General features: G+C 34.8%; 3 protein-coding genes across 4 annotated transcripts; 1 reads left to right on the forward strand and 2 right to left on the reverse strand.

Moving 5' to 3' along the window:
- Positions 1 to 427: 427 nt before the first annotated feature.
- Positions 428 to 4864, reverse strand: LOC117911991 (N-alpha-acetyltransferase 50). Its single transcript, XM_034826390.1, has 3 exons — positions 4509 to 4864; positions 1390 to 1512; positions 428 to 1014 (listed from the first exon to the last, which is right to left on the reverse strand). Exons 1-3 carry the CDS (start codon positions 4660 to 4662, stop codon positions 797 to 799), a joined length of 495 nt encoding a protein of 164 aa, XP_034682281.1. The 5' UTR covers positions 4663 to 4864; the 3' UTR covers positions 428 to 796.
- Positions 4865 to 5381: 517 nt separating this feature from the next.
- On the forward strand, positions 5382 to 8003 carry LOC117913027 (aurachin C monooxygenase/isomerase). Its single transcript, XM_034827875.1, has 4 exons — positions 5382 to 5667; positions 5810 to 6111; positions 6191 to 6401; positions 7300 to 8003. Exons 1-4 carry the CDS (start codon positions 5389 to 5391, stop codon positions 7840 to 7842), a joined length of 1335 nt encoding a protein of 444 aa, XP_034683766.1. The 5' UTR covers positions 5382 to 5388; the 3' UTR covers positions 7843 to 8003.
- Positions 8004 to 8134: 131 nt separating this feature from the next.
- Positions 8135 to 11052, reverse strand: LOC117913028 (V-type proton ATPase subunit c''1). Of its 2 annotated transcripts, XM_034827876.1 has the most exons (4): positions 10832 to 11048; positions 10653 to 10730; positions 8869 to 9039; positions 8135 to 8758 (listed from the first exon to the last, which is right to left on the reverse strand). In XM_034827876.1, exons 1-4 carry the CDS (start codon positions 10942 to 10944, stop codon positions 8587 to 8589), a joined length of 534 nt encoding a protein of 177 aa, XP_034683767.1. In that variant the 5' UTR covers positions 10945 to 11048; the 3' UTR covers positions 8135 to 8586. The 2 variants fall into 2 exon arrangements, with proteins under 2 accessions (XP_034683767.1, XP_034683768.1); XM_034827877.1 differs by lacking the exon at positions 10653 to 10730 and having other exon boundaries at positions 10832 to 11052.
- Between the last annotated feature and the right edge of the window lie 1234 nt (positions 11053 to 12286).

Genomic DNA, 12286 nt, shown 5'->3' on the forward strand with positions numbered 1-12286 from the left:
ATAAGCTTAGATTTCAATAATCTGGACTGGAAGTAAAGGAATAGTATAGTGAAACAAAAAACACTCATCACAACTTTTCTTACATGTTTAGGAAAACAAAAATGGTAAAATTTTCAGCAACCCATGCTGACACTTGATATGTTCTTCAATTTCGAAAGAAGCATTGCCGAGGAACAGACTCAACTAAGCATCTCCTGGCTTTTGAAATTAAGTCTTGGAGCCAGTCCCATTATCCAAATTCAAAAGTTGTTCTCAGCTAAAATTTTGCTTTAAAGAAACTTAAAAAGAAAAAATTTAAGTTAGAGGACTCAGGCCTTAAATTTCTGATGAACCTCCCCTAAAATGACCAGACTGTGAAACAACAATTCATGGCTTTGGGAAGATTCATCACAGGACCATAAAAGGAAGAATTTGGAGCCATTACAAATAACAGCCAAGTAGAACTATGACATTATTTTTGCTTTTATTGCCACATTATGCGATGTTTATCAAACTGCAGGAAACCTTTGGCTGTTCCCTAAAAAATACAGAAGTTTCAGACGTGTCTATAAGCTAAAGAGGAATGTAGGCAAGAAGCAATTCATCAGAGAAGTTGCAAATGAACAGTCGATAACCCACCTCACTTACGCATTTTAGCATCTTTAGCACCTCAAAAATCAGATAAACTCCCAAGTATAAGGGACTAAGCATCTCTCAAAACTCAAAAAGAAAAATTAGATAAAACTCTCTCAAGTATAATTGATGCTACTCGAAGTTTAGTAAGGACCAATACCCAATGGGTTCTAGTTTTGGGAAGTTATTTCTTGGTTTGAGGTTGGCTGATGTACTTGGTAACAACATAGCAGTCTGGCGGGGTAATGTTGGTGTAATAATTCTGGATGGTATCAGTGATTTCAAACCCAAATTTCTTATAAAAATTGATGGCGTCTTCATTGTTTGTCTGCACATGCAAGTAGACCTCAGGAATGTTCTGCTTCGAACAGAGATCAAGAACATGGTTCAGCAGCTTTGTACCTGCACAAATCCCAGAATTCTGATCAATCAAACTTGCAAATGCCAAAACATTCATTGCTCCAAACTTTGGTTGGCTTTCCCATAAGGAAAGAAACTGTTAAATTGAGAGAAGTGATTTTTCTTGCTCTTATGATTTTACATTTAACAAGTTATTGTAATTCCTAAGAGTTCATACTAATTAAATTTGACCACACTTTCAACAAGGAGACATGTTGAAATAATTCTTTTGAACGACCTCCACTCCTCCGGAACTTCTCAGACATGGTTTAGCAGATGTTCAAAGTGATAATGAAGTAGAAAAATTTTGAAGCTCTTGTCTCCCAACACCCCCCCATACAAGAACTGGAACATGAGGAAGACAAGTTGTTTACTCACCAATCCCTAGCCCACGATATGGAGCCAAAACACCTAGTGTCATGATGTAAACACGAACAGTCCCACCCTCCTTCTTTTCAAGTCGGCATGCAATTGAACCAACACAAATATCACTGTAGTATGCTGCACAAAAAAAGGGAAAACATGGTAAAGACAGAACACTATGTGTGATTTATGAACATGAATATGAGAGGTTCTCTTGGATGAAAATTCAGGGTGATGGACATGGCAACTCCCCAAAATCCTGACTAGTTGACATTGTTATACATATTGTTTTTATAAATATGATTCAGAGAATATGCATATTTATATGTGCTTGTGGTTTTTTTTTCACCTGCACAGATGAACTTCTGTGGAAGAACTAGAGAGAATTTTCACTGTAGTTTAAGCTAATGTGTTGGTCATAAGACTCATAAGTCATTACATAAAACAAAAAAAAAAATTGTGTCTGCACAGGTTATCAAAGAGTGAAAAGGGCAATATGTTGGTCAATATAGCAACATAAAATGTGTATTCATAGATCATTAAATAATGAGAAAGCATCTCCCTGCAATGGATCTGATCACAAAAGGACATCATATCTGTGTTTGTATCCATGATCTGTACTTTCTAAGAACCGTTGAGAATTATCTTCCATTTAATTCAATATATACTGGCTATAATAAAAACAAAAAGTAAGAATCTTGTGTTTGTGAATCAACACCTAGCATAGCCAAAAAGAATTTCTGGTGGTGTGTGCATCACCACCAAGCAGTCCAGTAAATGATGTTTCTTAAATACAACTGATTCACGAACTATGCAAATTATGCAAGTGAACTCTTGACATATTGTTTCCAAGACACAAATTCAATGAGAATATTCCCCTTAGTATAGGGCAGCAAACCATGAAAAGGTGGGTCTACATCCTAAGCACATGGTCAAAACCAGGTCATTGTTCCACAATGGCAAACTTTGAATATAGGTGCCTAAAATGAGTTGTTCAAGAGATGAAAGGATGTAAATGGTTAGTTCTGAGAATAATAGGCATGTTGAATTTATAATGGGGGGTTGGACTGATTGGAATATAGTCAACAAACACAATGGTACTTGTAACATAAACTACTTGCAGAGACAATAAAGTTACTTCTTCTGGTATCTTGCATTCTTAAAATCTACTGGTCAAACCTTTAACAACAATTGTGTCAGAAGGTGGTAACCTCTTGGTGAACCCAAGTTGGAGAGAGATCACCAAAAAGGGGGTAATGGATTAGATCAATGCAGCAAGATCAGTTTAACTGTATCACAACTTACTCCTTTAGGCGACAGACTCTGGTTCAGATAAAGAAAAAACTTACTTATCATCTCCAATTAGGTCTTGGTTTCCCTCTCTTGAACTTATATGTAAGATCATCTAATTGCTCCCTTCAATTGAAATGCAAGCTTCAGAGACAAAGGTTGGAGAAGAAAAGGCCTTCAACTCTTCGATGGGCCAAAACTTAAATAAGAAGGCTAAACCTTCAGAAGATCATGGAGCTAAGTTATAACAAAAAGAACATGGAAAGGAACTCATTCTAATCTTAAATAAGCAAGATCTATTATTGCATGAGTCATTTCCTAACAATTTGGAGGCTTGTTGTGATAAATTATAAGTTTTGGTGCAGAAGTGGGTAAAAGAATCGCATCAGGATGAAACAGGACTGGGAGGTGGGCATGGTAGAAACTGCCTGGAGGCTGGACCTCAGCATGGAAATATACGTTGAAAATTTTTCATACAGTAGTGAGCATCTCTGTTTGTTTTATTATTTTTAATGAATGAATAGTAAACAGGTCCCTTCTTACAAATACACCTTCCAGGTACTGCAATGTCACCACTTATCACTTCTGATTATGAGGAAAGCAACTGGTAACTATATCTTAAGGAATTTCAACAGCAACAATTATAGCTCAAAAGCAAAATTTCAATACTCATGTTATAAACCTTAATTACATTATATCCTATATAAAGCTCCTTTGGAACTCATAACACACTTCAATAGAAGCTGGAGCCCAAAACCTCCATTTTTGGTTCCTCAAACAACTGGGAGAAATCCAAAAACAAGAAAAAATAAAAGTTAAAACACATTTCAGCAGTGCACCAAAATCCCACCATACATCTTCAAAACTCCAAAAGGACATGTGCTTAGAGGCCCATAATCTTCAAATCACTGAAAGAATAAACAATGTATTTTGGGCCTGAAAAAACACAGTGGGAGAAGCAAGGGCAGATTAAAAAATACCACCTACACAACCAAAACTATTAGTTAATGCAGGAGCAACGAACCTCATTTTCCAACAGTGGGTTGGTTTAAAATAACTAGAAGAACGATTTAATAGCCTGTTTGATAGCATTTCATGTTTACCATTCCCAGCTTTAGAAGCCTTTTTTTTTTCTTTCTTTTCAATTTCATAGGAGGAAACTTCTCTACGTTATCCTTTCCCTTTCTATAAAGCAGGATTCCTGTTTTCTGTTTTTATTTTTGAAAACAGAAACATGCTTCAAAACTTGCATTCTAACAGGCCCAAAACTAATCAAACATCAAACTCAATTCCAATAAATAGATTAATCTAAGAGCAAATACAATGCAATAATACGCAAAACTCAAATAATGCATAAAACCAACAATTCCTTTTCGCTTACTAAAAAAAAAAACTGCATACCTGCATGTACAACCAACATTTTCAAAAGCATAAAACCAAAACACCAGAATCTAGGGCAGACAAGGCAGCATTGAGATCATTGCAGGTGTCAAACAAGAAAACCAACTAAATGTAATGCCGCATTGAACAATAGCCGGAGAGGGTGTAACACCTATATCCATATACACACAATAACGTATAAACACAAATACACAACTTTAGTACATAGAACCAAAGCCCTAGAATCCACAGGACCCCCAAAGAGCAGTAGATGTCGTAATCTAGATGACAGATGAACTTCGATTCTCAAACCAGCATTTCCCAATTCATAGAACCAAAACCCTAGAATCTACAGCAGACACACGAATAGAAAGAGACACTATTACAAGTAAAAAACAAGAAAATTCATCACAAAAAAAAAAGGAAATTTAAAAAATAAGCAAAATCCAGATGAAAAATCAGACCCAGCTTCGTGAATTCGCCGGAGGCGAGAGCATCGGCGTAGTATTTTTCGTTGTAGCGAACAGGGAAGAGGGCAGTGTTGAGCTTCTTCAGCTGCATCACATTCTTGTCCCTCACTCCATCTAAGGAGATTGAAACTCCACGGCCAGCACCCATTTTTTCACGGAGAGAAAGGTACGGCGGTGAATGCTGGGAGCAAATGAAGCTAGGACACGGTGATAACAGATTCGTATGAAGAGGAGGGTATTTGAGAGAGATAAGAGCGGACTAGTTTGGAAAAACGGGAGATTGTTCCAGTAACTTTCCTGTTGATTTTCTAGGGGGTCCGTTTGTTTGAAATGAAAGTTACGAGGGATGTAGGGTTTGTTTGCTGTTTTCCACAATTTTCAAAGGACTTTTCTATTTATAATTACTAAAGAAACCCCAATATAATTAAAATTACATTATTTAATCTATATATTAAAAAATTAAGTAAATAAAAAAATTTAAAATAATATATAAAAATATTTTATTAATTTTCCTTTTCCTTTTTATTTTCTTTCTTCCTTTAAATTTTTTTAAAACCAAATATAAACTTTAACTATCGTCTATTTGGCAAAATTTGAAGAAAAATAGGAAAGAAAAAAAATAAAAAATAAAAATAAATTTAAATTTAATAAATTATTTTTAAATATTTATTTAAACTTATATATATATATATATATATATATATATATATATATATATATATATATATATATTATTTTTTAAAATTTTCGTAATAAAACCAAACATGCCTTTACATTACGATTATAATATTATTGTGTCGCGTAAAAATTTGTTAACACTTGCCATTGACCCTCGCCTTTTATTAAAAATATACACCTCACAAGTCACAAGCGGATGAGAGGGAAAGGAGCGAAGATGGCGAGGGAGATTGAGAAGCAGCCCATGCCCAAGGCGATAATTGTAGGGGGCAGCATAGCTGGGGTGTCCTGCGCACACGCCCTCACGTTAGCAGGCTGGAACGTGGTGGTGCTCGAGAAAACGTGCGCACCCCCCACCGGAAGCCCCACCGGCGCCGGACTCGGACTCGACCCTCTGGCTCAGAGACTCATCGAGTCATGGGTGGGTGACCCAGATTCTCTCCGCAAAGCCACCGTACCCCTCACCATTGATCAAGTACACTACTCTCTTCGCCCTTTCCATGGTTATCTTGATTTTCCCGTTGTTGGAGTGTTTATTTTCCATGGAGTCAAACACTTTTTTTGGTTTAATTGAAAAAGGGTTTATTGATAAGCTAATGTTTATGAATTCTTAGTAGAACCAAGCAATCGATGGTAAGAAGATCAGGGGCACGCTTACAAGAGACGAGAACTTGAATTTCAGAGCAGCGCATTGGGCTGATCTCCATGGCCTTTTGTATAATGCATTAGCTGAGGACGTTTTCCTATGGGGTCACCTCTTCCTCTCTTTCAGCATTTCTGATGATAAATCTTGTGTGAAAGTAAAGAGCAAAGTTCTTGAAACAGGGGAAATCATAGAAACAGTTGGGGATTTGCTCGTTGCTGCCGACGGGTGTCTCTCTGCAATTCGGGAGCATTTTCTTCCTGACCTTCAGTTGAGGTTTGTGAATCAATCAATCGATCAATCAAAATAGAAAATGGATTTGCGGTATCTTATGAGAATGAGTGCTGTTTTGCAGGTACTCAGGTTATTGTGCGTGGCGAGGAGTTCTTGATTTTTCAGAGAATGAGAACTCAGAAACCATACAAGGGATGCGGAGGGCGTATCCGGATCTGGGAAAATGTTTATACTTCGATCTTGGATCAGGAACTCACAGCGTGATTTATGAGCTTCTAAACAAAAGGATCAATTGGTTATGGTATGTCAACCAACCCCAGCCAGAAATGAAGGTGATTGCTTGCTCTCAGTCCATTTCTCATGTTTCTTTAATCCTAAACGCCACCTAAACCTGATTCTGATTCTGCTTTCGGATCCAGTGTTTCGCGGGCGTTTGTTTAGCAGAACTTTTACAAAACACTTCTACCGTAAAAAAAAATGATTTTAAAGAAAATATAAGGATTTTGCCAAAAGTTAGAAAGCATTTTTAAAAAGTAAAAAAAAAAAAAAAAAAGCTCTTTGGAGTTTTATTTAGAGTGCATTTGGCAATGATTTTAGGAAGTGTTTCTAATTTTTATAATATTTGAAAAATAAAAAATTTCAAGTATTAGATATGGTAGAAACACTTTCTACGATCACTATCAAACACACTCTTAGATAAGTAATTATCTTAAAACCAATTATAGCGAAAGCGTTTCAACTAAAAGCATTTCAAATAGAAATATTGTGGGCATATTGACATTGTTGCTGAAATCAATCACATGATTTCACATAACAAGGTTTGATCAATAATCCCATAAAGCAAGACACTTTTTAGCCAAAACCTCAAAAACAAGTTGTGAACACTAATCACCAGTGATTTTGTGATATCCCAAATCGATTTCTCTTAACCACATAGATGTGATTTACATACGTGACTTCTCATTGAGCCAGTGGGAAATAAGTTTTTTGAAAAATAAAAAACATTGTTAGAGGAAGAAGTTCTAAGATGAGCTCCTTAAATAAACAACAGTATCAAGTTCAAACATGAGAGATTATTTTTACAAATTTAGGATTTTTTTTATCATTTCTAATCAAATAATCCATCAATAAAAAACATAATATTTAGGTTGAGTTGATTCTATTTTACTTAATATGCTTTTTGGGTTTGAAAATAAAGACGGTTATTGTTCACCTGAAAATTGGATTCAGGGGAAGTCAGTGACCATGAAAGTCAGCAGCGACATGATCGAGAAGATGCACCAAGAAGCAGAGATGGCTTGGGCGCCTGAATTGGTGAGAGTCATGAAGGAAACGAAGGAGCCTTTCCTAAATGCCATATATGATTGTGATCCTTTAGAACAAATCTTTTGGGACAATGTGGTATTGATTGGAGATGCAGCTCACCCCACGACACCTCACGGCCTGAGAAGCACAAATATGTCAGTATTGGATGCAGCAGTTTTAGGTAAATGCCTTGAGAAGTGGGGGGTGGAAAATTTGCATTCAGCTCTTGAAGAATTTCAGTCTACTCGGCTACCAGTCACTTCAAAGCAAGTCCTCCATGCACGGAGATTGGGTCGTTTAAAACAAGGTCTGATTATTCCTGATCGCGAGCCTTTTGATCCAAAAACAGTGAGTCCGGAGGACTGCGAAGAGCTTCAGCAGAAGAACATGCCATTCTTTGCTGATATTCCTTTGCTACTTGATTCAAGGAATCATACCCAGCACGACCATGAGGAAACTGGAGCTTAGTCTTGGCAAGCTCGGTTTTATAGTTGATTCTTGAGTAGTTCCTTCTGTCATCCTTCTAGGAATACTTCTTATCATTTCTTGCCAGGAGCTACTGATATGTTATTATGTAATAAAGCAAGAGAATAAAGTAATTCAATTATTTCAGATTTTTTTTTTATGCATATGATATGTAACTTTGTAGGTTTCATCTTATTTCCCAAAACATCCTTAAGGTGCATTTGGTACATTGGAATAGAAATAAAAATAGAATGAGAATAGAAGAGAATTATAATGCCATGCAAAAGACAGATCAAAATCCTAATGAGAACATGATTTGATTTCCATAACATCTCATTTTCAAAATAATCCAAACATATTAATGAATGGGAGATGAAATCGTTTCTCCAATCTCACTCTCTATTCCAGAGTTCCAACCATGGTCTTAGTGTAAAGTTTAATTCCCTTTGGAAAGTCTTTGAAACTCCAAGCTGTTTCAAAAAAACTCTGCTTATTGCAGGAAATCAACCAGTAATTCCCTGGACAACATCATAGTAAGATTTCAGTATTAACAAACTTCTCTCGACTACATTTTTCCACTGGAACAAACAGTGCCTAAGATCAACAAAAGGCAGCATTATATCCCACAACAGAACCCGAATGCCTAATACTGTATGTTCAGGAGAATAGCAACATACAGATTTGGACTACATAATATATCATGTAATGGAATAAATTGGATAGCCCCACACTGATTAGAATAGCAAATCATGCTGATCCTGCAGGCCAGGTTGCCTGTGCTGACATGATTATGCCAACAATCACTCCAAACAATCCCAGTGCACTACCAAATATTTCAATCACCAGAATCTTCACAAAAAGAGAGGAGTTTTGGGCATCCGACAATGCACAGCTGCTTCCAATTATCCCTACACACAACCTGGTGCCAGAAGAAAGTTATTTTTTTCTCTCTGAAAGCAAAAGAATACAAAAGGTATAAATTTCACATTCACTAAGAGATATTTATTCGAAATTAAATGGGGAACTAACCCGCAGACAAGGTTTGCAAAGCCCACAATAATCCCAGAGGCAAATATTGCATATCCTGCTCTAAGAGATTCAGGTGCATATATTTTGGATGCTGGAACACTCTCTAACTTCGTTTGTAGGATGATTGCCACAATGACACCATATATAGCAACAGCTTCACAGAAGATTACACTGAAATGAAATAAGCGTTCAGATCAAAATTGCAATATCAAGAGGCACCCCTAAAGGACATCCAAACTCCGAATGATTAGCACTGGAAAAATCCATATAGCTTCAAATTATTTCTGTAGTCATGCAACTGGTTTGTTCAGATGCTTAATGACATCCTTTAGAGGACAACTACTGATAGTTTAGGAGTATTTTTTTTTACTCTCACAATGAATTGGGATTAGCACTAGGAGCTGGTTTTGACCATGTACCTAATCTTCATGAACATTTCATGTAAGATGAGATGTGGTCAGTTGACTAAAGGAAGAAAATTTGCATAGAGAAATAAGTTCCCTGGACTTACATTTTCATTCTGCAATGACCCAAAATAGTAGATGATCAGGGTTTGACATGGATTTTATGATACACACAACGCATGCATGTGAAATGGAAGTAACCTTCAACCAGTCCCACGTCTTAGTGAAATTGACTATAGTAACTTTGAAATGATGAAGGTTAGAACAGCAGTTTAACGAGATCATGTCCTAAATATGCATTTACCAAGGGCAATCACCTGTCTGAAGAGCCCGCTCCTGATCCCAAGAAGGACTTCCTTTTGAAGGAAGCTTCACTACCTTGGACAATATTTCTTATGCTAGCATAAAACTAAAAGTATTTCTTTCCTTCCCTCATTTTCCTTTCTGTTTCTTTTCCTTTGGTTTATGGTACAAAAGCTAAGGTACATAGATCAGGTGTGAACTCCTTTTTGGGCATTAGGCTACCTATGTCTATCTAATTCCCTAATGTGAAGACATAGTGACATTGTTAAACTATCAGACCATGTAACAGGTGTATTATCAAACTAATCTCCCAATGTTACGACATTCTGACGCAGCTAAAAATTGTTGGAGTCACCCAATCTACTTGTTTGCTCTAGGATGAAATTTAAGTGTTCGTATCACACTGCATGGATACACGAGCAACTAATATAGCAAATTTCAGCAGACAATATCTTCTTTCTGTTGCTTGGATGCATGTCAAGCATACATACAAATACAATACCCACTCCATATCATATGATGTCCAACATCATCCCCTAGCACTTTTTGAAGCTTTTATATAAACAAAGCTTCTCAGAAATTATTTTTCAGAAAACTGACGGATTAAAGAAACTATTCGACTTAAACCAACAAAAGCTTTATCTGAAAATTTTGAAACTGGCTACAGGAAGAAATAGACACACAGTAAAATCACACTTCAAAAAGTATGGCTTCCAAAACTAGGATAGAAATGCAAATTGCTTATTTCAAAAAAAAAAAAAAATAGCCTCAGTTTAGTTCCCTGTGAGGAAAAGGCAAAGGGAAGTAATCTACAAGTTTGAGCCCTAACTTTATTTTCCTCCACTCTTTTTCCTACTCTGTTCACTGTTTTAACACAACGTGGAGTGTCAAAACGTCATACTTCCATAATTCCCATCCTATTTTCTTTTCCTTCCCACTTTCATCACAAACAAACACCATAAAAATGATATTCCTTTTTTTTCTTTTTTCAATTCCCTCGTTTTTTCAGAGATCCAGCAAGCGTCAAAACAAAGCAACAAAATTAGGAGGAAAAAAAACCTAGGGTTTCGCCATTACCTAATGAGATTCTTGGAAGTGATACGTGGGGCTTTAATTGCAGCGCCGATCAGACTGCTACCAGTTATGTAAATTCCCCTAACAACAAATAAATTCACAAAAAAATAAAATCCTAATTCATAAGAAACAGAACAGGGAAATTAGGGGATGTAGAAAAGCAGAGAGAGGGCAGGTGGTACCAAGCTGCGCCTAAGACAGAGACGCCGATGGCGACGGCGATGCCGATGGCGGAGAAGGTATAGGGCGAGATCTGAACAAGTGCGTGCGACCATGAGCTGGATGGTCCCGCCATTACTGCACCTTACGTGGGTTCGGGTCTGTGCTTCTGTGGATCAACCCGATTTACAGAGAAGATAGATGGAGTGTGTTTGGCTACAGAGCAATCAGGAATTACCGGTTCGATAGTGTATTCTTTTGTGAAATAATTAATTAGAAGGAATCAAAAGATGCCATATTTGTAAATCTAATCTCCTCCAATTTTTTATCTTAAAAAGTAATTAATTTTTGACATAAATGCCCCTCGATATATTAACTTTTTACATATATTTTAAAAGGAAAGATTATTTTTTAAAAAAGAAATAAAGATATTTATATTCAAAATTAATATTTTTTAAGATTAAAAAAAGTTGAGGGTTAGATTTATAAAACGAGGATAATTTCATTTTTTTTACATCATAAAATGAAAGTCACTTTTAATTCTTAAATATCATTTTTTTTTTTTTGTATTAAATGCTAATTTTTCCGGACATTATGAAACTCTTTTCAATCCTTAATAAAACATTAATTAAACATTTATTAACTTTGTGTATCCAATGAACTTGATAATATGACTCCCAAATAAAATTTGAAGTATTCGATAAACATGATTTTCAAATCGAGGGATGGAAAATTGAAAATAATTTTTTAATTAAATAAATTATTAAAAATTTTAAAAATAATTTTAGGTTTTATTTAGAAAGTGTTTTTAAAAATATTTTTTAAAATTATTATTTAGTGCTTTATAAAAGAAAATTTTGTTTAAAAATATAAAATATTATCAATATTTAATATATTTTAAAGTTAATTTTTATATATAGTATTTTATTTTAAATTATTCATTGTATTTATATAATCATTTTTTAAAACAAAATTTTAAAAACAAGTGAAAACAATCGAAAATAATTTAAAATATTGTTTAAAAATACTATATTTTTATTTTTAAGAACAATATTTTCTATTTTTTGGTTATAAAATATGTTTCTCTTACTTTTTTTTTTTTGTTTTGAAAAATAGAAAACTATTTTAACAAGCAATTATTAAAAAAGACTTTCACAATTTTTGTTTTCATTTTTATTTTTAAAATAAAATCTCCCATTTTTCTATTTTAATTAAATATAATCTACATTCTATGTTTAACGAATTCAGGTAACAATATTAATAAATTCATGAAAGAATATTATTAAGGCGTGGAGATAATAATTTTATTAAGAATTCAGGATAGAAATTAAAGCATCAATCAACTTAGTTTATAGTTTGTGTAGAAAAAAATGTAAATGGTTTTTTTTTTTTTTTTAATATTCAACTTACTTGATTTTTTTAAATGGAAACCAAAACAAGTTTGATAATTCTATAATAAAGTGGAATTTTTTTAAACA

The sequence above is a fragment of the Vitis riparia genome, chromosome 4 (assembly GCF_004353265.1).
Source record: "Vitis riparia cultivar Riparia Gloire de Montpellier isolate 1030 chromosome 4, EGFV_Vit.rip_1.0, whole genome shotgun sequence".
Classification (NCBI taxonomy): Eukaryota; Viridiplantae; Streptophyta; class Magnoliopsida; order Vitales; family Vitaceae; genus Vitis; species Vitis riparia.